Consider the following 27,166-nt stretch of genomic DNA (forward strand, 5'->3'; position numbering starts at 1 on the left):
AGGATTATGTTTATAACCAGTTCCTCACTGTGAGTTTGCTCATTGCAGAATTGTCTTTTTCTTTACTGATGGCACAGAAAATCCAAAATATACTTAATATTTTTTATTAAGGAAGAGGCTTAAAACCCAAACGTGCTGCAGTTTTAGCAGGGTTGTTTGTATCTCACCTCCTGTGTCATATGTAATCGATGGCTTTCTGCGCTAAGATAGGGAGCTCTGTGCGTTTTGTGGGAAGGAGGAGCTTCTGCTTTTGCTTGAACATGGAAGAAAAAAATTGGGATGGACAGGTTGGCACGTGGTGGAAAGTAAAAGGTGAGAGGGCCCCATGACTTTCTCTGGGAATAACCCAGCAACCGAAGCTTATACTCCTTCAGTAATTATGGAATCACCTCAGACATGTTCAAAGCCAAGGTGTCCCGTGGGAGACTTTAGATTTAGAACAGGTTTTGTAGGAAATGAGCACAGGAGTTGGGAAGGAGATGTTTTCACATTGCACTGGGCACCCTGTTTCAGGATAAGGGCGATTATCTGCTGCCTGCAATTAGGGCAAATCCGTCACTGGAGCCGCTTTGGGAGCGGCCTGTGGAAAATGCAGGAACAGATGTCAGAGAAGCAGTCTGGCAGACCTGGCTTAGAGGAGCTTCTCTTTCTCCCTGTGATGGTTTGCTTGGGATGGGGAATTATCTTGGAGATGTTTAATACTGGGCTGCTGCAATCTGTCATCTAATTTCTTCAGCCATCTGAGGATGCCTGACCTCTCTCTCTGCTCTATGCTCTGGGGACGTTTGTTTTCCCTTTGTTTCAGTCTTCCCTTTTTGAGGATGGACCAGATCAGAATTTCTTTTTCAAAGCAGTGCTCTATCCTAATGAGAAATCATGCCTGCCAGTGGAAAAAATTGGAAAGGTCACCCCCAACATGATACTCTGGGTGGAAGAATAGTCCTAAAGACAAGGGAGGACACATGAAAGTACAGATAAAAAGCAAATCCATCGTGCTGGTTTGAATATGCTCAGGTTTAACTTGTACTCACTGGAGCATTGAAATCATTCTGCTGCCAGTCCAGTGAATATTTCAATTTTTGCTGCTTAGTCTCTCAGGAAACCAGATCTTCAGCTTCCAGATGAGATGCGTTTTTTTCGCAGAGAATATAATGAGATACAGACTGTTATCTCAATTTATTTAATTGCTACCTTATTGGATATATACAGTGATTTATAAAATAATTTTATTTTCCAGAATGTGCTTTCAAATTTTATTTTCTCCACAGCCACATTTGTCTGCTCCCCAAGTTTGTGTCGAGCTGTAGCTTGGTTGGGAGAGGTGGAAGCTCTTACTCAAGTGCAGAATGTCATCCTGATCCCTGCTGTGGTATTGTTCCAGCTTTTGCCCCAAACAAGGAAGATTCAAATTAAATGCACTGTCTGTGCATGTCCTTGTTTCTCAGTGTCATCTTTGTCCTTGTTTGTAGGTTCTATCTGTCCTTCTTTGTGTTGGGTGGTTGTAGGGATGTACCTGTTTATGAGGTTTGGAAATCAGGCATGCTTTCCTCCTAATCCTATCAGTGATGTACAATTAGACAAAGTGTGGGAGCCCACAGAAACAGCTTTAAATAACCCAGAGGCACCATAAAATAAGTGTTTATTACAGCAAAATGCTGGGTCAGAGCATCTGATGTAGATACTTGATAATTTAGTGCTTACTTAATTTTAAAAAGGTGAATGATGACATTCCTAATGGATTTATTGTTTCCCTGATGCTAGTCATCAAGCATCTCTGAATTTCTACTGCCTCCAGTCAGTGTATCTGATCCATCAGGAAAGTGATCCATCTGATCCATCAGTGAGGACCTTAAGGAGGAGCTGAATTTTGCTTGTCCAGGGCTTCACATTCTGATCAGCTGGGACCCCACCTGCAGAGCTGCCTGCAAAAGCAGCAGGACGTGGAGCTGCTGGAGCCAGTCCGGAGGGGTCACAGAGCTGCTCCAGGGCTGGAGCCCCTCTGGAGCCAGGCTGGGAGAGCTGGGGGTGCTCACCTGGAGAGGAGAAGGCTCCAGGAGAGCTCAGAGCCCCTGCCAGGGCCTGAAGGGGCTCCAGGAGAGCTGGAGAGGAACTTGGGACAAGGGAAATATTTCATTTAAGCAGGATTAGCTCCTGCTTTTTTTTGGTTTGTTCTTTTTGCTTCTCTGTCTGATATCAATGTTTTCAAGGAACTACAAAGCCTGTTTTTCAGGTAGCTGCCAAGAACTATTTTTAGTGGAGCTGTCAGCTGTAATTCAAGGGATTTTTTACTACTTCTCGCATTGTGAGGCAGCTTTTGTTTTTGGTTTCTAGTCCTGATGCTTTCAGAACACTCTTCCTCAAGTTTAAAAGCCACTCTTGTGTTGTGGCATTTGCCTGACAGTTTAATTTTCAGATAGAATATATTGGTTTGTGGTTCATTTAAATCCAGCATCCTATTCCTGCTCTTGCTTGTAAATTATCATCATCTGTGGGCTGAATATTTTTTATAAATATGACCTTTAGAGGAAAAAGACTATTTTTTTTCCTCATAACTAGTTGCTCAAAGTCTTGTTTAAAGTATGACTCATCCTGTTTGGTGTCTTTTTTTGTTTGGGGTGGATTTTTTTTTTGTTTGGTTGGTTTTTTTTTGTTTTGGTTTTTTTGTTTGTTTGTTTGGTTGGGTTTTTTTTTAAATTTTTTTTTTCCTTTGTAAGGTAAGTAAGCCAGATCTGGCAGTACAGTTTTAATATTCTTTTCCCTTTGATCTTTGACAGCACAGTTCTTAGTGCTCTAAGACTTGTGCTGCATAGACTGTGCAGAGAATCTGTAGGTTACTTCGAGCCTTAAATCAGTCTCTGGATAATAGAATCTTGCTCCTGCATGGACCACAATGCTTTCATGTTGGTGCTACAGGATTTTCAGTGTTCTGCATTGAAAAGAAACACTAATTTTGGAGGATTTTGAGCTGCTTGGTTTAAAGGAGTAGAAGGTACCTGTACAGTCTGGCTACAGAGATCAACTCCCTAAAATATATTAATTATTTATAAGTTATTTCTGTTTTTCTGATAAAATCTTTAGATGATTAAATATCACTAAGCTGCTTGAGACACTGAACGTGGAGAGGGGACAGATAACAAATGGCATCACCTCTTACTTAATATGAAACTAAATCCAGCCAGGAGCAGTCTCTTGATTTCCTGATGACACTGCAGCTCCTGCTGCTGAGGGCTGACCTTCATTGAATGCAGAGAAGATGATTCTCTGTGGGGAAATGATTTCATTGCCCGTGGAAAACGGGAAGGAGGTGCAAGGACGAGAGGCAGCTGAAGGGTGAAGTTAGTTGAGGGTTTAAGTTCCTGTCTTTAAGGAGGGTTTAAAAGAATGAGGATGGGCTGGAGTGGAAGCTTCAGTTATTTTTTTGGGAAAATTCTGACTTGTAGCAGAAGAGACCAGCAGCCACAGGGGCACATGGCACTGTAAGATTATGGACTCCCAAAAATTACTTTAGATGCTTGATAAAATTCAGATGCTTGATAAAAGCTGGATTGTGGCGTTGCTTAAGAAGTAGGAGACCGAGCTGAAAAATCGGAGAATCAGCCTTTTAAACTCTTGCTCATTAACAGGAATGGTCTACTTAAAATGGGAAAAAATGGGATTTGTCTGCTGCCCAGCCAGAGTTAATTTGTATGGTTCATTTTGATCTTGAACAGTAAATGTCCTATCAGGAGGAAAGTTGGAATCGTCTTGGCAGAAGAGAAAGCTCATGGGTTTGTGTTGGTGGGTCACAGGTAATAATTCTTGGGAAATGCAATAAAATTGTGTAGAGAACACTAGAAAGTTTTATTTGAAATGGACTGTTTGCCAAAAAGAGTGTTTTGTGAGCAGGCTTTAAAACCATCCCTTCCTTGCTCTCGGTCATGGTCCATAATCCTCCATAAAATGAGGAAAGGGAGAAAGAGCATCAGTAACCACATTATTACATCTTCTCCTGGTGCTATTGCACTGAAATTTGACTTTGCTCCTAAGCTGAATTATCTTCTTCATAATAAAATCAAAGCTTCTCACACTACAGGAAAAACATCTGAAATTAGTAATTATTATTTGACCTAGTATTCAAAAATAACATAGTGACATTCACTTATGTAAATTGTCCCTAATTTTATATTTTTAAGGAAATACAACGCAGGTATCATCACTTCCATAGTGATTTAATGTTTATTTTCCTGTGTCCATGGACTCCACAGTGAGCAAGGCTGAGAGGTGTTGGTGTTTGTCTTGGCTTGTGCTGGAAGTGGGTTGAGTTCCCCAAGGACAGAAAATGCTGAGGAAAGATCCATGTTGAGGATCTAAGGGAGGACATGATTCTTTAACCCAACAAAATCCTTTGTCATGGGTCTATATACTGGTAAATATATCAGTATATTGACGTGTGTAGTTGATATGGATCTATCTATCTATCTATCTATCTATCTATCTAATATATATGGCAATATTCAAAATACTCTGCCACTTCATCAGAAAGGTGAGAAATAATTTCTTGGTGATAACATAAAAATAAATTTTCCTTTAATGAGCTGCCCTTTATTTCTGTTATCTTCGAAAACTTCCAAATGCAGCGATTCAGTGGCATTTAGGTACCAGCACAATGTATTTGTGCAATTCTTGGTGCTTCTGTAAATCTCTCTGCCTTTTTCTCAGCTGTTATCTCAAGTGTGGTGCTTCTTGGAGCTGGAAGTGGTCCTGGAGTGCCTCCACATCCTTCAGTGAGCTTCCTTTTCATCTCAGCAGTCCTCAGGCTGCCCCTACTGCCTGCAGCTCTGCATTAGGAAGAGAAGGAATCCTTGATGTCCCCAGGTTTTGTTCTCTGAAGCTCTTGAGCTCCTCTAGCATAGAAGCACCTTGTCCTTATCGCTGGTGTAATTCCTGAGTTCTCAGAAGGTATTTTCTGCAGCTATTTTGGGGCTGGAAGATGCTCCTGGGTGTGAATTCCTTTAGTCCTTGGCAACATTGCTTACACTTCATATCCTTCATTTTTAACAGCTTGAAAACTGTTTTTATTGTAAGTGCTGCTGGTTTTCAGGCTCTACATGTGAAATTTTAGTTGCAAACCAAAATATAAATAGCTGGGCAGAAGACTGTAGAGCTAAAAGGGAGTCCTGAGTCCGTTTACAGTTTCTGCAGCTGTCTCTGTGCTTGCTGGCTCTGCTCTGTGCCTGCATCACTGTGGGATTTGACAGTGATGTGTGTGTTTGGGATATCAGCTCCAGATTTGTTTCCAGTTGGATTTCCTAGGCTGGACTGCTCTGTGTCCACCTGTGAGGAGCAAATCCAACCAGTCAGGTTGGAAAAATCTGATATTTTGGCCGTTCGTGTGAACAGAATTACTGTGTTGGTGAGGGATGTTGTGTCCGAAGATGATGCTGGAGCCTGGAGTTAATCCAGGAAAACCTGAAGGGGCTGTAAATGTAATTCTATCAGTTTTATAAAAGATTTTTCTTGGTGTTTGGAACAGGGTTGTTTCACCTCTGGCCAGTGACTACTTCATTAGTCATTAGAAGCAGCAAAGCAATATGTAGCAAGGATTTGTTTCTCTGCAGGACTCAAAACACTCAGGATACACCAGGCTCTTCCTTAGTCTCTGCCTTTTTGTTAATCCTTGCCATTTTCTGACAGCTCTCATTAGTCATATAGGGAATATGGGAGCAGCAAATTAACTTAAACAGGTACTACCATTGCTACCATTGCAGCCTGAGAGAGGATCCAGCAATTCCTTTTGTTTCTTTAAATTTTATTTTTTATATTACTAATTTGTTGGTTTCTGGCAAAAAAGCAAAAAAAAAAAGGCCAAGGGGATCCCATTCTCTTTGTAGGGGCATGTATTGGGAGAACAGAAGTGCTTCCAGAAGTCAAGATTCAGTGACTCAAATCTGAGAGGACTGAGAAATCAAGACAGAGGAACGATCTGGGGTAGGATTTTCTTTGCACCATTTATTTGAGTTTCCCTGCATCATGCAGAGATGCTGTGATGGAAGTGAAGATGGAAGTCATTTCTCCTGTGCAGCTGCCTCAGTCAAGATCTCACCAAGCCTTCTTGTAGCTCCTTTATTTAATTTTCATTTATTTGGCACCACAGATGATGGATCTGTGCCTTTGGTAGCAGCTCTAGCTGGTGAGGCAGGATTCATTCAGTTCATTCACTGCCTTGTCCAGGTTAATTCCTTGGATGCTGATTCATTTCTGCACAGAAAGTGCTTTGACCTCAAGGGAAAGAATAAGTGATCCTTATTGTTATTCACATCCTAATTCAGTTCCTGCTTCATCAGAAATGTGTGTAACATTTTAGAAGCAACTAGTTTCACAATAGCTTTTCTTGTACTTTTTTTAGTTGTTTTTTTGGATTTGGGTTTTTGGAGGGTTTTTTTTTCTTCCCATTTTCATTTTGTCTCAGCTGAAAGGTCTGGTAGCAGCTGAGAAATTTCCACAGGAGATGCATCAGCAAGGATGTGTTAGATAGCAACATCCTCACCCACTTCCAGTTTTAGAAGAAAAGGAACCACTAAGTGATTGTCATGCCATAGGAAACTACCAAAACCTAAAGACAAGGTGATTCTGGGCTCTGGAAGGGATTATTGTCCACTGAGGTGCTTTATGTATCCATGCACTTCTTAATGTCTGATTAAAGTATGGGGGATCCAAGCCCATCTCTGAAAGAGAGGAGGAATCACCTCTGGTGCCCAGCAATGAGTTCCCAGGTGCCAAACTGAAACTCAAATGTCATCCCCAACTATAGAAGTGAACAGACAAGGAGGCAACAGAGTTGCTTTAAGTGCTGAGTAAAACTGAAAGACACAGGGAAAACCAGTGTGATATGACTTGTCTCAAATTTTTCAGGCCATGGAAGAGGCTGATAAGCTCAGGAACAACTTAGAGAACACTTGCAAACAATTTTAGTTCCAGTGTGGGCAACTGTAGGTCTTTGGAAATGATTTACATAGGGTGTGCTGTGTCACTGCTTCTTTTGTGTTCTGGGAATCCCCCTTGGAGGCTGAGGAGGCATCTCTGGCTGTACAGGTATCTTCACTTCCAGAGATACTACCTTCTGCTTGAGGCAGGATGGTTGATACTCCTTTTCTTATGGCTTTTGATAACAACAGCCAAACCCCAGTTTACAAATCTCATTTGGCCTGGGGACATCGAGGAGGTTTAACTCAAAACTTGGGTTTGCATGAAGTGAAAGGACACCAACTTTTTTTAGGTTCGCTCACATTTGCCCTGAACTCCGAGCAAGACAAAGCAAGTTTAGCAAAGGAGAATTTTAAGGGGAGAGGAAAGAACCTCCCGAAACAGTCAGATGTGTTATTGGGATGTTGCTGCCATTCATCACCTGTGTGTCTTCACTGCTGGTGCCTGTGGAGTTTTGTTTTGGCTCAGTGCAGCAGGGTTCTGTGTTGCTGCAGAGCTTCTGGGAATGTCTTCACTTCTGCTTTCATTTTCTGTTCTAATTGAAGTTGTCTCACTCCTTTGGCATCTTGCTTAGGTTCCTCAGTCCAAATAAACTGCTCTGAAATTCAGCCAAAAGACCTTTCTTTTATATGTGGACAGTCCTTGAGTGCTAATGGGTATTTTTTTCTCCTATCCAAGCTTATTATCCTTTAAGAAGTAAATTTGAATTGTGATTACAAATCAAATTGAGGACATCCCTGCTCATTGCAGGAGGGTTGGACTAGATGACCTTTAAAGGTCTCTTCCAAAAGAAACCATTCTGAGATCTCTGTAATGCTTCCAAATCTCACTTCTCCTGTGACAGAACTTTCATTCTTTTGGATGAAAATAATTTTAGAGAAATTTTGCACCTTGCACCTTCCCCACACCAGATACCTGGGTGCATAAATCTGTGTTTTGGGTACCACCTCCTCCTGCACTTGCACACGAGGTTCTTTGAGAGGTGCCCACATAAGTGATTAAGTGGCAATAATTATATTTCTCTCCCATCAGCAAACAGTGGGAAGGGAAAAACACAGCATGGGAAAGCAAGATGATAAAAGGAGAGGGTTACGTGTTATGCAGATTGTGAAAGAAACTGACATGTGAGATGGTGCAATGACAACCGAGAAGTTGAGCTTCCACCTGGGTATTCCTCCTGTGTGTTGCTGGCACGGATGTGTTGGTCTGGTGTCAGTTTTGGTGTCACCAAGGTCTTATTTTGGGTACCAGCAGCACGGGGCTGAAGGCTGCTGCAGGAGAAACATCCAGAGAGCTCTTGTGCCCATAGATTCAGATTAAGCAGTGAAGTATGTTTGGACTGGCAGTTTCTTTATCAGATTTTATAAGTTTGTCTGTACCAGGAATTACTGCCCTGCACGGTGTGTGTTGGGAGGTGCTGGTAGATGGATAAATCCAGGCTGTCCTGAGAATGGAACCCTGAGGACTGGGAGGAGGATTGGGAATGGGGAGAAAGCTTCCCTGTTTCTGTAGTCCTTTGCCAGCTTAGGGAATGTTATAATAAACTCAGTGAACTTTGCTTCCAGAATTGCCCCTTTAGCAGCCTCAATGCTGACACTGATCCCTGTTTTTTCCAAATCACTCGGTATTTGGCAAACTCTGCACATGATTTCAGGCTTTAGCTGTCACAGATTATTTATGCCGGCTTCGGATGCTTCCAGTGGACAGTTTGTTTTGGATTTTTGCCACGTGCTGCTAATGCTGTCCCTGAAAACGAACATATTGAGGCTGGTCTTTCTGAATGTGTACTAAACTGTGATCATGTAGCAAAAGATCACATAGAATGTGAAAGTCAACCAGTATTTACATGTTTGGAGTCTGTACAAAGCCTAATTGGCAATCAAAGTTTTAGTCTTTTTCTGTCAACTTTCTAATAATCAGATGATTAGTGTCAGTTTTATCAGGACACTCTGAGTCTTGCCCTTGGAAACTAGTAATTGATTTTGTTATGTAGGAGAGCCCAAGTAATGTAATTAATTTGTAACCATGTTTGGAGATTGTGCTTTTTTATGTTGGAAATAAAATTATGTTAGTGTAGTAAAATTGAGTAAATTCAGCAATCAGAATTAATTTGAGAAGAATCTTCATTTAAACATGGAAAAGGATATAGAAAATACTAGGCTGAAAGTATATGGTCAGAGGGCTGGAGCCAGGCTGGGAGAGCTGGGGTTGCTCACCTGGGGAAGAGAAGGCTCCAGGGAGAGCTCAGAGCCCCTTCCAGGGCCTGAAGAGGCTCCAGGAGAGCTCGGGAGGGACTTTGGAATGACAGGACAAGGGGGAAATGGCTCCCACTGCCAGAGGGCAGGGATAGATGGGATATTGGGAAGGAATTCCTGGCTGGGAGGGTGGGCAGGCCCTGGCACAGGGTGCTCAGAGCAGCTGTGGCTGCCCCTGGATCCCTGGAAGTGTCCAGGGCCAGGCTGGACAGGGCTTGGAGTAGCCTGGGCTAGTGGAAGGGGTCCCTGGCCATGGCAGGGGTGGAATGAGATGAGCTCTAAAACCTTTTCCAACTCACACCATTCCATGATTCTGTATTGACTTCAAATGCCATAAATGTTTCCTTTCATAGGCATGCAGAGTCCATGAATTTTTGGCCAGAGTGTTCCCAGGAGTTTGTAATAGGCAAAATGTATAAATGACTGAAGTGTAGCATCATTTTTACATGTTCACCTGTAAATGTAAGCATGTAGCGACTCGAAAGGCCTTTAATTAAAATATTGCCTACAGCAAGTATTAATGGGTGGCAAAGTACAAACTTTGTGTCATTTTTTTCATGTTCCCATTTAATTTTTTTATGTGTAAATGCAAAAATAGTAATTTTTCAAGTCATGTAATAGCTAATACAACAGCCTGCTGGAATGGTTGTCATAAAGAGAACCTTTCTCCCTGATATATGCTAATTACCTTAGGATGCATATTTCATTGCATTATTTTCTCCAAAATGCTTCAGAAAAGCCGGCTGCATGCACAAGGTGTGCCAGGCTCAAGTGCAGCAGGGCATGGGAGACCACAACCAATTAACTTCATTAACACTGCTTTGACCTCCCTCAGCACTCCGAGCCATGTCTGGGGTTGTTACCAGTAAACCCTGTGGCACCCCTGGGATTTATAAGGCTCGAATTAACACCCCTTTGCTTTCTGATCTGGAAGCTTCTGGTCTTTGAGTGGTTTTGTGGGGAGGACTTGGCTCCTCTACATCCCCAGAGTTGCTGAGGCTTTTAGCATCTCCATGGGGTTCACGCTTGGCTCGCATCCCTGCTGGATTCATGTTTGGATGCAGAAGGCACAGGTGTTTGTTGTTACACCAATTCCATGCAGAATAAACATCTCTAGAGATGGGTGGGTGGGGTGGAACGGCCTGGTGCTTTATAGAGTATTTATTGAGTGTGCAGGAGGTAGGAGGCAAGGTCGGTTTGCTCAAGGTAACCAACTTAAAGTCCTGTGTGCCCTTTTCACGTGAGTCAGCAGTCTTGGATATGCTCTGATAACATCAATAAAAACAGCCATCCCTCTTGGCGTGAGCTTTGAAGTAAAATCTGGATGAGGAATTATCAAGCTTAAGTGTAGTGGGGGGTTTGTTCCCCCTTCTTGATGAAAAGCTGATGCTGGAGTTGCAGAGCTACACAAAGCAAGCCCAACCCAGCACTTCCCTGACATCATCCCTGTTGCATCTGTGCCTGTAGTAAAGCCATAGGAAAGCAGCTGGAACACTTCCCGGTGTATAATGTATGTCCTGCTACCAAGCAATGTGCCATGAATCCCTGCCAGATGTATTTCACTGGGACATATTAATTTCTGTGCTTTGAAGTGCGCGTGGCTGGGGATAATATACTTAATGAAATATTGGAGCGAGAAACAATACAGCATAAAATAGTGCTGTTCGTTTGAGGGCCTCAGAAATGAAACAATTCTCCAAATCCCAGCCTTGGAGTGGATGTAGAAGGTGAGGGTGGCTGTACTTGGACTGAAGGTCCTAGATCTGAAAACTTGTGGGAGACTGCAGGAACGGGGTGATCAGTGAAATGCTTTCCCTGAGTATTCTTCCCTGCATCAAATATCTGAAGTTCCCTAAACTGTTGTGGGTTTTGACTTCATATTTTTTTGACCTTTCTTGAGCATTTTGTTGATGCCATGAGGGAACTGTCGTAGTTATGAGGTCTTGCTCCAGTGGGGCAGTGCTCAAGGAAAAGCTCAACATTACAAATAATGTTAAGATGTGCATCATGTAAACTTTAATCTGTATAAAGTGTCACTGCCACCTGATTGCCCAAATCCTGCTTCTGAGGGCCCTGTTTTTCTCCCTAGTTCCCTTTTTTCTTTCTATTTGAATAACTCCTAACATCTTCCAGGGCAGTTTGGAGTTTGTTAGAACTGGTGGAGACCTGGGGCTGTGTAACTCTGGATTTACTTTTATTTGGAGCTGCTGGTGGTGTATTATCTTCTTGTAGTGGTGAAGTTTGAGAAATCGGCCACACATTTGTTGTTTCAATGCCAGAGATACAGTTTTGTTTGGTTATAAGCAGTACAAGAGAAATAAAAAGTGCAATGTACAAATGAGTTGGTCGCAATAATTCATATCCAGTGTAAGATATGGACATCTCTGAAAAAGGGTGACTTGGTAGGGGAAAAAGTGCTGCTGATTAAATCAACATGGCTTCAAAATCCCCCAGACAGGATGGAAAGAAGTTTATCTCCACTGACACAGGACTGTGGAAAAATGTATCTGTGGCAAGGGCCAGGTGTGCGGGGGAAGGTGATGGCCATTTTGTTTCAGCAGCTAAAATTTGTGGGTGCTGAGTACCACACAGAGATTGATTCAGGAGGTTGCCTGGTGTGTTGCTCAGAAAATTTTCACTGAAAATTAGAGGGTCTTTCTGATACCTCGGACTGGGGGCAAAATTAGCAAAAGCTTGAGGTGCTGGGGGAGTTACATCTGAGTAGGGGGCCCTGTGTTGGGTGTGTAGTGTTTGGGTTTTGAATGCCTTTATCTGCTGCAGCTTTGGGGTATTTGTAGGATAGCACCTAACCTGGTTTGATTTTGGTTTTTTTCAGCCTTGCTAACGTGATGACCTGACAAGATACAGCGCAGTCCTGACTACGCAGCACAGGGACTGATGGGAAAGGATCCAATATGAGTGTAAATGATGTTGGAGGCAGACGACGCTTTGAGGATAGCGAGTACACGCTGCACATCTACCCCGGGAGCATCGCAGAGGGGACAATCTACTGCCCCATCGCCGCCAGGAAAACGTCCACGGCCGCCGAGGTGATCGACTCGCTCATCAACAAACTCCAGCTCGAGAAAACAAAATGTTACGTGTTGGCCGAGGTGAAGGAGTTCGGAGGGGAGGAATGGATCCTCAACCCCACGGACTGCCCAGTGCAGCGCATGATGCTGTGGCCGCGCATGGCGTTGGAGAACCGCATCAGCGGCGAGGATTATCGCTTCCTGCTGCGGGAGAAGAACCTGGACGGCTCTATCCACTACGGGAGCCTCCAGTCCTGGCTGCGGGTAACGGAGGAGCGGCGCAGGATGGTGGAGCGCGGCTTCCTCCCCCAGCCCCAGCAGAAGGACTACGATGACTTGTGCGGTCTGCCGGACCTGAACGAGAAAACGCTCCTGGAAAATCTCAGAAACCGCTTCAAGCAGGAGAAAATCTACACCTACGTTGGCAGTATCCTCATTGTTATTAATCCCTTCAAGTTCCTACCTATTTATAACCCCAAGTATGTAAAGATGTACGATAACCATCAGCTGGGGAAGCTGGAGCCCCACATTTATGCTGTGGCAGATGTGGCTTACCATGCTATGCTCCAGAGGAAGAAGAACCAGTGCATCGTGATTTCAGGAGAGAGTGGCTCAGGAAAGACACAGAGCACCAACTTTCTGATTCATCACCTCACCGCCCTCAGCCAGAAGGGATTTGCCAGTGGAGTAGAACAGATTATTCTTGGAGCTGGCCCAGTGCTTGAGGTAAGATGGAAATGATAGTAGTGTGGAAATGTTTTAACAGTGAAAAAAACCCCAAACCTGAGTAGTTGGGGTTTTATTGTGACACTTGCTCTCAAGTTATCTGCTAAATACTGATAATAAGGTGACAACAGCGTTAGCAATGAGAGAAGGTTGTGTTTCCACCTATAGAATCCTACCTGCTTCCAAAAAAAGAGGAGAAAAATAAAAATGCAGCAGATGGCTTGCTGCCAAATTTGTTAATACTTTGTTTTCACTCAACTGTTTCTTAATGCTGGTTTATCTCGGTGGTTTCTCAGTGGGAAAATGGAAATGAGAATTATCAGTAGCCATTTTCTAGTATATTGAAACGAAAATTCATTGCACATGATGAATTGATAATGTTGTATTTATGGAGTTTCTGTGCACTCAGCTTCTTTGAGCTGGGGAAGAAATCAAATGTAACTCTCATGGTCAAAACTGTGTTTTCTAACTGTGAGTGCTTGATTTTGCCACTTATTGTTTCCTTTATGGGGACTCTTCCTGTATATTAGAAGTTAAATATACTGGGCCATTGACTTTTCAGGTATGTCCTTGGAAACCATGATGCATTGAAGTGGTTTGGTGGCTGCATCCTCCCCTCCCCAAAACATCAGACCAAACTCCCATAGTGTGCAATTAATAGTGGTTACTGTGGTGACCTACACTGGTGACCACATTAATTTCAGAAAACTGGTATGGAGACTATTTCATTCCGCCCCCAGTCCTGTTATTCCACCTGAAATCCTGTTATTTATTTGAAACACTTCCATGCTCTTTAGTTTCTGATACATTGGTTAATGTGTCACGTTGGACCAAGGTTGTTTTGTGGTTCTCTATAGCGGTGTCAGAGGGAGCATCTCTGTCCAGGTTAGATTTCCAGAGGTGGAGAAGAGAGATCTCCATGGAAAGGTGGGGAATTGGTTTTTTCTTAGATTCTACTTTTCTCAGGAACAGGTTGTCTGCTTGCTTGGCTCTTGGATGGTGGCCGCTCACTTCTCCTGGGGACCCTTCACAGAATGATTTGGGTTTGAAGGAATCATCCCATTCCACCTCCTGTCATGGGCAGCAACACCTTCCTCTACCCCAGGTTGCTCCAAGCCCCATCCAACCTGGCCTTGGACACTTCCATGAACAGGGCTTGGAGCTTCTCTGGGCAGCCTGTGCCAGAGCCTCCCCACCATCACAGGAAAGAATTTCTTCCCAATTTTTAATCTTCTTTTCCTTTAAAAAGCACCTTTGTAGTTCCTCTCCTTGGCTCCCTTTCCAGTAGATGAGGTTGCTTGAAGCCCCAGTGTCTGGCGGGTTGTATGTGTTGGGATGAGGTGGAGGGCAGGGATGCACTCCAGCCTTTTGTTTTCCTTTCGCAAGATTCTGCAGCTGTTTTTGAGGGGAAAAAAAATCCTGAATCCTATCTGTTATATTTTTTTTTTGCTGTTGGAACAGAAGTTTGCATTCCTTCGCTTCGGCAGCTGGACGGCTGCTGTTGTGCTTTGTCTGCTTCCAGGCCTCTTGGAAAAAGTGGGAGTAACCCAGAATTTCTTCTGCTCTGCTAGCACCAGTACCAAATAGTCACAAATCAGGCAGCCTGAAAGATAAAGTGGCTATATTTCTGCTTTTCCTTCTCATCCTAGAATTTCCCAAGAAAGGGATCTTTAGAGCTGAGCTTTGGGTTTTATTACTCTGCAAACTGTTTGCAGATTTGACCTTTTGAGTTGTGGTCGAAATAAATTAAATAAACTCTGGAAGTGTAGACACCAAACTTTTGGGAATTTTTTTTTTCTTCTTTTCTTTTGTGCTTCTTCTCTCCTCCAGACACCTTCTGCATTCCCTTTGCTTTCCCTTTTCATATTTAAGATCAGATTGTGTTCAGCTCAGGTTTCTTTTAGAGGCAGCGACACAGCTCTTTGTGCTGCGACTTCTGTTTTGGGGAATGGAGCAACCAACAGCTCACTTGGATCTGTTGATCTCTTTCTCTGCTTGAAAAGTGTCTCTGGCAGGACAAGTGCATGGAACCTCCTGTTCCTGGGAATGCCTTTGCTGTCATGGTCACACAGCAGGAGCGGAAGTGGAGCAAAATTGATATAGTTTTTTTTTGGCTTCTCTGTTTTTCTAATTTACCTTTCTTTAACAGCTTCAGGCTATTGTTTGGTTTGGGGTTTTTTTTAAATTTTTTTTTGTTGCACAAGATTCCTGAGTCTTGTCCAAATTGGACTTTTGGGGACGGCAAAGACAAGCTGTTACTGCCCTCTAAACACAGTGACATCATTCACTAGTTGCACATAGTTTGAAGTGTGTACCAAGACCAGGCGTGTCCTTTAAAAGTGTATTTGCTCTAAATCCTATGGATTTTCTTTTTCCTCTGCTGGGATTTAATAGGAAAATTTTGTTGTAGTGATGTTTCTTGGAATGGTTGCAATATGCTCCTTTTGGTGATAAATGATATTTTAAAATATTTGCATATTTATGTATTATTTGTCATAAATCATATTCCTTAAACACCATACTAATTTTTCCAATAACAAGATTCCAATTTTTTTAAAAAACAGGTGATTTTCTTTATATTTTTTTCTCAGTTTTCACCCATTTTTTTCTAAAGCTATAAGAACTTGCTTCTTCAGCAGAGCTGAGCTTAAGATGTGCCAGGGGAAGTTTAGGTTGGAAGAATTTCTTCACACTGGAGAAGATGTGGCTGCCCCATCCCTAGAAGCATTATTCAAGGAGAGGAGAGGTTGCACGACTAGGTCTGGTGGAAGGTGTTTCTGCCCAGGGCAGGGGGTTGGATTAGATGACCTTTGAGGTTCCCTTCTGATCCAAATCGTGCCATGATTCAATTTGTGCTCTACCTGGACAACTGTGCTTTATCTCTGGGGATATTTTATCCCAAATCTGGGGAACTTGATGTGAACTTGGAATGGTGTTTTAAAACCCTCTTTTCTCTTTAATTAGATTAGCTAGAAACATTCAGATGAACTTTATGTTGGAATCCCAGCTTGTTTTTCTGGAGCGTAGCCCTTAGAGGTGAGATGTGGATGGGATCATTACCTTGTACTGGTGCATGGTTCAGGCTGTGAGCATCCTCCATCCTCCTGACGCTCCACGCTTCAGCTTTCTGGGGAGCTCAGTTAATTTATAGCATCTTGCTAATTTCTTTTTTAATTCTGCATAAAACTGCAAAAGTAGAAAGTTCCTCCCTGGCTCAGGTATGCCCAAAGGTCCTCAGACAGGTATTGAATGAACCTTGGTCTAAAGGAGTCTGCACCAGATTATTTTGCCATCAGTCCCTTTCTCAGCATCTTGTTTGTCACAGTGGTACAGCCATGGCAGCTAAACACAGCAGATGTGTTGTCTGAGCAGCTGTTTATTTGCCTTTTCAAACATCCCAGTGGGGATCTCCCAGTTGCTTAAAAAAAAAGAGAATAAAGCTAAGAGCTGTGTTCCTGGGAGAGGCCTCGGAGCACAGGCGGTGGCCAAGGGGAACTGCTGCTGCCCTTCACAGCTGATACGCATCTGCAGCATCTCTGCCAGAAAAAAAAAGGAATTGATTGCTTGAATTGCTTTGGAAAGAGCTGCAGAGAGCTTTCTGTAGACATGGCCCTGCTATTTGCATTCCCAGTGGTGGTGGCTTGCACAGGAACCTTAGGAACAGCAGCTGGAGCTGCTTTTTGGTTTCTGGAGCAATATTGTGCAATGTGTGTTTCGCTTTTGTGGGGAAAGTCAGAGTAGCCACCTGAAGGCCTGGGAAGCTGAAAGCCATTATTTTTTCTTATTTCTTTAATCCTGATTATGGGATTGTTAGAGGGAAGTGCAGGCAGCATCTAGATGTTGAATATTATTTTCCAGGACCTTGTGCTAATGCGCGGGGTCCTCCCAGCTGAATTCAGCCCTGGCAGCTGGAGCTGTGGCCCTGCGAGGTGTGAGCAGAACGACTCCACACTGCTGGAATTGCAGTGGATGCTGCTGAATGTTTCCAGAGCCAAAGAAAGAGCCATTGAGTCAAGTTAAAAAAATCAATTAACTGGAATGGTCAGACGTGTTCTGGACTTGCAGTAGGTTCGGGTAGCACTGGACAATGCAGAGGGGTGAAAGCTCCCTGTGCACCCAGCCTCCACTGCTTCTCCTGCGTGTGCCAGACCTGGAGTTATCCTAGGTAGGACCCAGCTCCACTGACAGATCCCACACTCTTAACTCCTGTACTCTGGAACCAGGGTAAGAGGATACTTGATTTGTATAAAAGTTAGGGTGCCATTATTTGCCTGGGAGAAACGACATTTGCAAACGGGCCATATTCATATTTTTACCTGAAACAATGCTAATGGGATACAATAGCATTGGTACACTTTGGTACACAGTGGTAAACTTTGACTATATTCCCTTTTTTTTTCCTATTCCTGCTTGAAACAGTATTGATGGGAAATAAAATGTGGGTATATTTACATTTTTATTCCATACTTGGAACAGTATTAATGGGAGGTAAACAGATTCCATTAAAATGGTGTGATGGTTTGACATTGATTGATATTTAGGGAAAGAAGAAACACTTAACAAAAGAAATAGATTCTCTGATTCGGTTCACAATGTTTAGTTTCCAGTACACTGATTTTTAAATAATTGGATTGTATCGTGTGACTCTAAAAGTTTTATATGCAAAAAAATGGATTTATATGAAAGGGAGAGGGAAGATACATTTTTCTGCTCATTATTCACTTTTGATCATTTTTAACCTATGACACGGGCAATTATCAGTGCTCTGCCATCTGAGTTTGGGGTAGGTGTGAATGCTGCAGCCAGGATTTTTTCCCTCTGCATTCTTGCCTCCCCAGCGCCTGGAAAGGTTAGAGGGAGAGCAGCACACGGAGATTATCCAGCTGGTGCCTAATGTGGGAAGAATTTGTGCAGGCCTGACACAAAGGACTCCCACAGCAAGTCTCAGGCACCAACTGCTTTTCACCAGCCTTGCAAAATGCTGGGATTCTTCAGCTGGGGAGGTTTTACAGTTTCAGGCTCTGTATCAAATAGCATCTTGTTCATCCCTGTTTCTGACACTGAATTATTCAATATTTTCACTGTAGAGTCTTCCTGCCGTATCTAGATGGGCTGTATCACTGCCTGGGTCTAATATTGTAGTTATTTTTTATTACTTGCTATCTTCAGCAAATATTTCATTACTCCAAAGTCCAGATTATTGCACTTGAATGACAAAAATTGGTGTTTCTGCCCTGAGATGACAATGGGGAAATGGATTTGTTCTTAAAGCAAGTTTATATGAGGCTGCTTTTCTTCCACCCTTAAGAATTGGGAGCTATTTTGTTTCCAGGAGGGAAATGTCAAATAAACCCTGACCTTGTTGGGTGGAGTGCTCACCTTGCAAGATATCCTGACTTTATGGATCTCTAGATAGCCAGACTTTATGGATCCCTAAGTACCAGGATCTCTGGCTATCCAGATTCTATTAGTATTTTTGTATCTATACAATATAACCCTGAATCTGAGCCTGGCAAGGACCACGTGTTCATGCAAACCCAGATGATGCTCAGCAATCAACAATTTACTTAATACCATTTTTAAGTATCTTTCTCTGTCTTATTCCACTAGTGTGTCTGTTACTTGGGTTTGTATTCGGCTTTTTTGGTAAAACTTGAACATCAAGGTGTATGTTTAACAAAACATGAAGGAAGGGCCCATTTTCTGACACCTTATTTTTTCCTTTTTCTCTCTATTTATCAAATGCTGTAATTATAATGTAGCACTTTGATAAATAATGTTTTTGATAAAAAGATCATGTTGCTGCTGTTCAGTAAGGCTTCCATGAAGACTTGATAACCAAGACAAGGACTTTTTATCCCTAATGTGCATAGTTAATACAGCACCATCTTTTTCTAGTCATGGAGTAAGAAATTAATGCCTTAGTAGGGATTTTGTTTCTTCCCTCCTCCCCCTTTCTCCCCCTTAAAATACAGATTGTTTTTTTTCTTTTCAGGAGCATTTACTGATACCCTTTTGACTTTTCTCATGGCTGGGTAGCTTGTATTGGAATTGACACGCTGGGCTGGGTGCTGGGTGGATGCCAGGTGGGTGCTGTGCTGCAGCCCTTGGTGGGGAGCAGAAGAACCTGGGAACAAGGAGCCTTTGTAGGACTACATCCAGTTCTGCTGGTATCAGTTGACAAATTTGGGCTTTTTAATGGTTTCTGCAATCCCCACGGCTTTTCTGGACCTGGAATGTGAATGCTGTCCCCTAAACTCCTCTGGGAGAGCATTTGGGTTTGCTGCCCGAGGAGCAAATCCTCTCCTGACAGCTCAATGACAAGGTGTCCTGCTGAGCTCAGAAATTGTATCCCAAGCAAGCAGATAATTTTCTGACTGTGTTCTCCATGTCTTCAAGGGAGAGAGGTTCCCCCCTCTTATTTATAGGGCAGGAATTACTATTTGTAACAAGAAATTATTATTGTCGCTTATTTTATTATACAGCGGGGAAATGGAGAAATTGTGATTAGTTATGGAAGGGACCACAGGTGCCTGGTGCCACCTCCCTGCTCAGGCAGAGCCTGAGCGCAGGGTACAGGATTGTGTCCAGTCAGCTCTGGAATATCTCCAGCGAGGGAGTCTCCACAGCCTGTCTGGACAATCTGTTCCAGTGCTCGGTCACTGCACAGTGAGAAAGTTCTTCCTTGTGTTCAGATGGAGCTTCCTGGGATCAGCCCCTGCCCGTGGCTCTGGTGCCATTGCTGGGCCTGCAGCAGAGCCTGGGCCCTGCTCTGCCCCTTCCTGAGCCCAGGGACACCCAGGGACACCCAGGGACAGCCAGGGACACGCAGGGCTGAGGGCTCCTCTCAGCTGGGGCTCCTCTCCAGGCTGAACAGCCCCAGCCCACTCAGCCTCTCCTCAGCAGGGAGGTGCTCCAAACCCTTCCTCATCTCTGCAGCCTCTGCTGGACCTGCTCCACTCTGCACAGCTCCCTGACAGGAGGGTGCAGCCTGGTGGGACTTGGGCTGTGTTCCCAGGAAACAAAGGACTGGACAAGAGGACACACTGTGTTAAGCTGCCTCACGGGAGGTTCAGGTTGGACATTAGGAAGAATTTCTTCAGAGAAGGTGTGACTAGGCATTGGAATGGGCTGCTCAGGAAGGAGGTGTCCCTGTTCCTGAAGGCATTGAAGGAATGACTGGATGTCACACTCAGTGCTCTTGTCTGGCTGACAAGGTGGTGATTGGTCACCGGCTGGATTTGAGGACCTCTGAGGTCTTTTTGAACCCCAAAGATTTCATGATTCTGTGATAACTACAGCCCTGCAGCAATGCAGTGTGTACATCCTCTTTCCCCATATGATTCCTGTGGCAATAGAGAAGTCAGTGCATTCACTGAGGAGAGCGATGACTGTCATCAGTTAGGGTCATGTCACTGAAAAAGCCTTAACCCAGGAATTGCTGGCATGGGCGTTGTTGTTCACCTCTTCTACAACACAAGGATTGCATTTTGTTGTTTCAGCGTCTTAAGGATATAAAGAAGTTTAACCAAGCGCCTCCTGATTTGCCCCAATGGCTTTGACAAATCCAAGAGGAATCAATTAAAAGAAGTAAGGCACTTCAGGGAGGCAGAGGCAGAGAGCTGCTCGGGTTTGTTTGCTGTTTAAGGTTAAATATTACGTAGAGGTTAAGTTAAAGCTCAGTGGAAGGCGGTAGAACAATCCTCTCCCAATCCCACGTTGCACAAGTGGCGCAGGAGCTCATGGCAGCAATTCAGGGTAGGCAAATAAAATCATTGTTTGCCGTGTTTGCGGAAGGGATCTGCCTTAACGACAGCAGCAGGTTGCAGCTCCTTTCTATTCCCTTAATTAAGATGGATGAGGGATAAACGTCGTGCCAGACAGTCGAACATTTGGCTTTGTCACTGTGATTGGGGATTTGGACTTCTCCAGGCAGAGGCTGCGATAGGGAAGATGAAAGGACAAGCAGAATCTGAAGAGTTTAAAACGGTGGAGACCTTTTGTAGATAATCTATTTTGAACATGTAAAGTATAAAAACCAAATTATGTCCATTTTGCATCAGCGAGTTAACAAAGCTCTCTCTCCCTGGGTGGTTGGTGTCCCACCATCGCTCCCTGCTCCCGTGGTGAAGGGAACTCCTCCTGTTTTGGAGTGAAGAGCCATGGGGAGCAAGATCTTCCTCCTGCCCCACAAGGATCTCTGGGCTGCAACAGATGAAGGCTTCAGCTCATCCTCATCCCAGCGCTGGGAGGACACGAGGCAGGGCAGGATGAGATTTGCCCGCTAGTCCCACCACTTGCAGACAACTCTAGCTCAGAGATCTCCTAAATTGGCACAATCTTCATCTAATAAGTCTGAATGGGGGTTTTTGGGGTCAGCTTGACTACCAACAGCCATAAGGACAGCCTGAATAAAGGAAAAGATGTTACAATATTGATTAAGAGTAATCAAGATTAAAAATAATTAAAAAATGAGCACAGCACAAGACAAATCAGGATTGTTGGCTTTTATGAAAAACATTATTTATAGTTAGGGAATATATATATGTATATATTTTAAAAAAGGAAAAAAGGAAAAGTTGAGCAATTTCTGCCCATAATATAATTTTTTAAAAAAATCTAATTTTTTTTTGCCAGTGCTGTCCAGATCCACACTAGTCTCATTTGAAAGGAAATAACAAAAGAACACAATTCTTCTGCAGTGATTTTGTGGTAGAGACCAAAGATTTACTGATTGTCCCAAAATGGGCAGATTTACTTAAGGTTTTTAATTGGGAGAAAAATCTTGTCCAAGGATCTCTGTGAAGGATACCAAAGGAGAGTGAAAGCAGCTGGGTAAAAATCCTCAAGTCCAACATAAGGAGAAAATGTTTATACTTAATTTGCTTTATCATCGAGAAAATCAAAATTTATTTTTTTTTTTTGAGAAACAGCAGGTTTGGGAAGCAAAGTTTTGGTGTGGTGGGTTGGGTGGGAGCTGTCTCCCAAATATTTGTTGCTTGAGTGCTTTCCAAAGCGGAGCAGATCCAAACTTCAGCAAAGCATCTGATGTGCTTGGAGAAGAAGTAGAAAAGAAATAAATGAAGAAACAATAGAAAAAAGAGACAAAGCAAATTTTATAATGCAAAATGCTTTTTTGAAGAATTAGTGCTTTCCTCAGGATTCCAAATATTCTACATACAGGCTGGTAGGTGTAAGGAGTAGTCCTGAGTCTCTCCTGTGGGAAATTGTGGAGTTCAGTTGAGGGTTTTTTTCTTATATCTACAAATTGAATTATCCTTTAATTAAGGAGATTTGGAAAATAGTACTGAAGAGCAGAAAATGCAATATATTTTGTTGTTCAGCAAATACAGGTAGAGTGGTTTCCATCGGATGGACATGGGGAAGATTTGGTGTCATCTCCTTAGAAAAGCCTTCTCTACGAGGCTCATATCCGCTTCTTCATTGAGAGGGAGCTTTGCAAACTTTGGAAATACACTTTTCTGGTTTAGTTTGAGGCCCTGGAAAATGCAGAGTTGGAAACATCGGAGTTTGTCTTTATCTCCAAGGCTACAGCCGCGGAGCTGGCGATGCTCGGAGGAATGTGTTTGAATTATTAGGCTGAACTCTGCATTTCTGGGCCAGAGTGTTCCTGGTATTTGGAGGCCTCTGGGATAGAGGTAACCTTGCCAGCAGGTCATAAATTTCAGCCAGGCTTTTTTACCTTGGTCAGGAAATTCATGCTGGAGCGTTCCTTAAGCCAAGATTCGCAGTGATCTAATCCCAGCCCGCTGCCAGACGCGACCTGGGAGTTGTTTTCTGCTGTTCCGTTGTCGTCTCTTTGTTTCGTCTGTCGCGTTCCAGATCGCTCGATTTCCCCTGCTCCGCGCTTTTCACCAGAGCTGTTCATCAGGAGTGGATGAATGCACACAATCAGCCTGCAAAAACCTCGCTGCTCGTGGTGGGCAACGGCCAGCACCAGAATGTGCTAGCCAGGGAAAATGATAATGAGCAGTTCGTTTTAGTCTCTCCAAATAAGCGCTAGAGGAAAACCTGCCATGGGATTTTGGCAGTTTTGGGGTACTTCATATGCAAGCAGGTAGGAATCTGCATTGCAGGTGTCATATCAAAATCAAATCAATAAATAAATAACAACAACTTGTATGATAATACATGTCAATATCTACCATAGGAATAATAGCACAATATGTTAGTATCTCCTGTAATACTGATATATATATGTATAATAAATATATATATAGTAATATTAATTATATTATGTGAGCAATTATTAATATATTATTAATATATTAATATAGTAATAAATTGCCTTAATTATTAATACATTATTAATATATTAATATAGTAATAATATATTAATAATGCATTTTTATGAATAATATAAATATATTAATATATCTTTCATATAATAAATATATTGTAGAATATATAAATAATATATATATATATATATAGCTTCTATATAATTAATTTGTGCAATTAATAATTACACAAATCTGCATTGCAGGTGTCACATACAAGTCCAAAATAATATATATATTATAATATATGCCATAATAATATATGTAATAATAATTTAATTACATATATACACACACCTCGATGTGCATTGCAGGTGTGAGAGAAGTTCAAAATAACATCTGTAATAGTATTTGTTATATTAATATATGTAATGTAATAATAGTGTAATAATATATGTATACAAAGAAAAATCTACATTGCAGGTGACTCAAAGTAGTCCAAATTTATATATATATATGTTAATATGTCCTGTAATAATCTATGTAATAGCAATATATCTATATACATACATACAGAGACAGATCTGCGTTGCTGGTGTCATAGGTGTTCATAATTACATATTATAATTATAATAATGATACTATAACATCTCAGGTGTCATATAGAATCCCCAAACAATTACTCAGGTAAAACCCCACTGCATTTTCTGGGTTGTGGCTTAATGTGAATGTAAAAAGCTTTATTTTAACTTAATTCTCAAGCTATAACACAAGTAAACCCTTTATGCTATGGAAAAGCACAGCTGTGATGGACAGTTAAAATATTTTGGAGAGTATTTAGCAATGGTAATTTGTCCAATATATTAATTTATTAATATAATAATATTAATATTATTATATTAATAATAATATATTATTATTGTTAATCAATGTTCTGTTAATGGCATCTGTTAATGAAAGGTGAGGTGTGTTTGTTGCACGTTTGGTGCGAGTGCAGATGCTGCTCCAGATGCTATATCACTGGGAGGTGAAATTCATATGAATTAAACCAGTTTTAAAGGAATTTCTATGGATACATGGGAATAGCAGCTGCTCAACACTGGGATGCTGATGATGTGTGATTCCCAGCAGTGCTGTCAGTGTCGCTGGGTGGTGATTTTTGTGCAGCAAATCCAGCATAAGTCTTGTTTTCCCTTTTTTCTCTTTTTTTTCCTGCAAATCGAAGCACAGAAAGACCTGCTCCCACATCCTGTTCAGATTGCCACCGGATGTTTGCTTTAGATCAGAATATTCTATTGCTAGATATGTTAGATTAAAATTAAATGGTTAAAATATGATATTGTGGAGAGAGGAAGACCTTCAAAGTCCTTTCTGCCTTGGGAGGTACATCTAAAAATTCAGCACAGGGTCACCTGCCATTTCCATTGCCAGTGCTTACAGCCAGTCAGTCTAAATTCACCGTAATCCACCAATGCTCCCCATTTTTGCATCGTGTAGCTGCTAAAAATGATAAATAACCCAACTCCTGCTTCTCCACTTGTGCTGCAAATCAGGGGAATGGGGACACACCTTCAATTTTGCACAGTGAAATTTCCTAAATTGCCTTGTGTCCATGCACACTTGACTTCTTGAATATTCTCAATGTAACAAGCGGGCATCCAAGAGCTGTTAAGCCTGGATTAATGCTGGGCTCGGGCTGCTCCAGGAGGGATTACAAAGCATAATATTGGCATTAAGGCTTGGAGATGGGAGTGAGGCTTTCCAAAGTGCTTACGCAGCACAAAGAAACTGCCGGCGCCTTTCTGCTCGCGTGCGGCCCTGGGCTGCGAGGGACGACCCGGGGCTTTCTAGAGTTACATCACAATTATAATATTTGTAATCACAGAGATGCAATAGAAATAACCTCCTGGCACAAGGGAAATATGTGGGTAATGAATGGGTGCGACCTGCCCGTTGCCGTCCTGGGTTTTCGTGCTGGCTTGTGCAGCCCTTCCCGCTCTGCAACATCTGGTTTTCATCTGCTGCAGGAAAGCCAAATAATTTCAATGAAACTGGGGGAAAACATAATGCTTTAAAAAAATAAAAAAGACAGTATTGATGTTTGCCTGGTTTTCAGCTGGCGTTAATTAGATTTATCAGCAGGGTTTATCGACAGAGTGGACGCTCACTTGGATGTTTGAGTTCATGCATCATCCAGCGGACAATGCGATTAACAAGGGCCAAGTGCCATGTTTTTCCTTGGAAGAGCTTGATGGTAACTAATGTGAGTTGAGATTACTCTGGTTTTTGGTGCACCCCAGGTGACGAGTCAGCAGGGCACTGGGGCACAGGGAGGGTTTTACTGATGGAGGCAGCCTTGGTTCAGTGGGACTGGCCATGGTTGCTCTGGGGTTAAGGATATGGCAATACCTGCATCACCTTAGCCTACAACAAAAGTGCATTCCCTAAACTGTCAAATATTAGATATATTGAAAAAAAGTAGATATACAATAAGTGTACAAGATATATTTATAAAATTATGACATATGAGATACAAAAATATAGGTATAATATATACATGAGATATAGAAATATTAAGTAAAAATGCATTAATTTCTTACTATTTGTCCCTCTAAATCAGAATAAGGTTGTCATTGAGGTCCATTTTCAAGTTTAGACCAGCATGGGTCAGCATCTGCTTAATCTCCATCACATTAAATCCCCCCTAGATCCCCCCTTAGTTTTTTAACTGCACTTTATTGATCGCTGGGCTTTTAAAGACATCCATGAGCTCTCAGCAAATGGAGCATTTGTCCTGCTCCATGCAGACTGACCCCGTTGGGTGGGGAGTTCTTGAGCAATAGGCAGGCTTTTTGTTCCATCTAGGCTGCAGAACTCTTGTGGGTTGTTAGATTGTCTCCCCTCGGTGGGTTTTTGGTGCTGGGAAAGCTTCATTAAGGTAGAATTATGAGTAAGCAATATATTTCTGTTTCTCCATGTTAATGGTGTCTGTTCAGCAAGAGAAATGGAGCTGGGAGAAGCTTTTCGAATAAGTAGGATGTCTCACCTCCTGGATTAAGGCATGAGGATCTGTGAGAGCAAATACTGAAGGAGCCATAAGTCTGTATTTCGATTTAATGGCTGTAGTTTTTAAATTGCTTTATGGTTATCGTGTCATAAGATCTTAGCCACTAATTTTTCCAAAGACTTTAATTAAATTTCAAGCTTTCAACTAGAAATTCAAAATAGAAAATAGGTTTGGGCTTACTATTAAGTTTCTTGCTTTGAGAAAAGTCACTGCATTTAATAGAACCATGGAATGGGCAGGGTTGGTATGACTTTCATTTATTTGACTCGATTCAAACCGCAGTTAATTCAACTTCACCACTGATTGCCAGATCCACACTTCAGTTTGTTACAAGCCAAATTTCTCTGGACAAGGAAGCAGTTGGAGCAGGGCACCTGCAATTTCTCAGAGTGTTTCCAGGAAAAAATCATGGTCTTTTATTTTTTTCTCCCATTCCTTGCCGTGGAATCAACTCAGTTTAATTTTGTTTTTAATTTTGTGCATCTTACTTACTTACTTACATCTTATTGGTGCCAGACAGGGGGTTAAGTGGATGCAGAAGATGGACAGTTCAGTGAGTCAGGACTTAAATGTGTGGATAATTCATCGTGGATATTTTCTTCCCTCTTTCTATCTCTCACATGACTTACCTTTGATGCATTTATTTTCTAAAGTGGCAGTGGAAGGATTGCAAATGCAGCAGCAACCCCCAAACCATAATGTTTGTAGGCTGGATCAGGGTCTTGATACAGTTGGGAATAGTGTTCCCCATTTATTTGTGCCAAATGTCCCAGGCAACAGCAGACTACAGGTGGGAATCTCTGAAGGTGATGTTGATTCTCAGCATAATTTATCCTCAAACTTGGATTTTAGAGCTCCTTAGCACCAATTCTCTCCTCCCCC

General features: G+C 42.3%; 1 protein-coding gene across 24 annotated transcripts in view; it reads left to right on the forward strand.

Annotated features, from left to right (window-relative positions):
• The window catches only part of MYO9A (myosin IXA), a 171,924-nt gene that overhangs the window by 18,634 nt on the left and 126,124 nt on the right, over positions 1–27,166 (forward strand). For all 24 annotated transcript variants that reach the window (XM_086848501.1, XM_086848505.1, XM_086848504.1 and 21 more), the window contains exon 2: positions 12,055–12,976. In XM_086848501.1, coding sequence (XP_086704627.1) covers positions 12,134–12,976 — 843 coding nt within the window. In that variant the 5' untranslated portion in view covers positions 12,055–12,133. The remainder of the gene's footprint in view (positions 1–12,054; positions 12,977–27,166) is intronic.

The sequence above is a fragment of the Cyanistes caeruleus genome, chromosome 13 (assembly GCF_971803275.1).
Source record: "Cyanistes caeruleus chromosome 13, bCyaCae1.hap1.1, whole genome shotgun sequence".
NCBI classification, from domain to species: Eukaryota; Metazoa; Chordata; class Aves; order Passeriformes; family Paridae; genus Cyanistes; species Cyanistes caeruleus.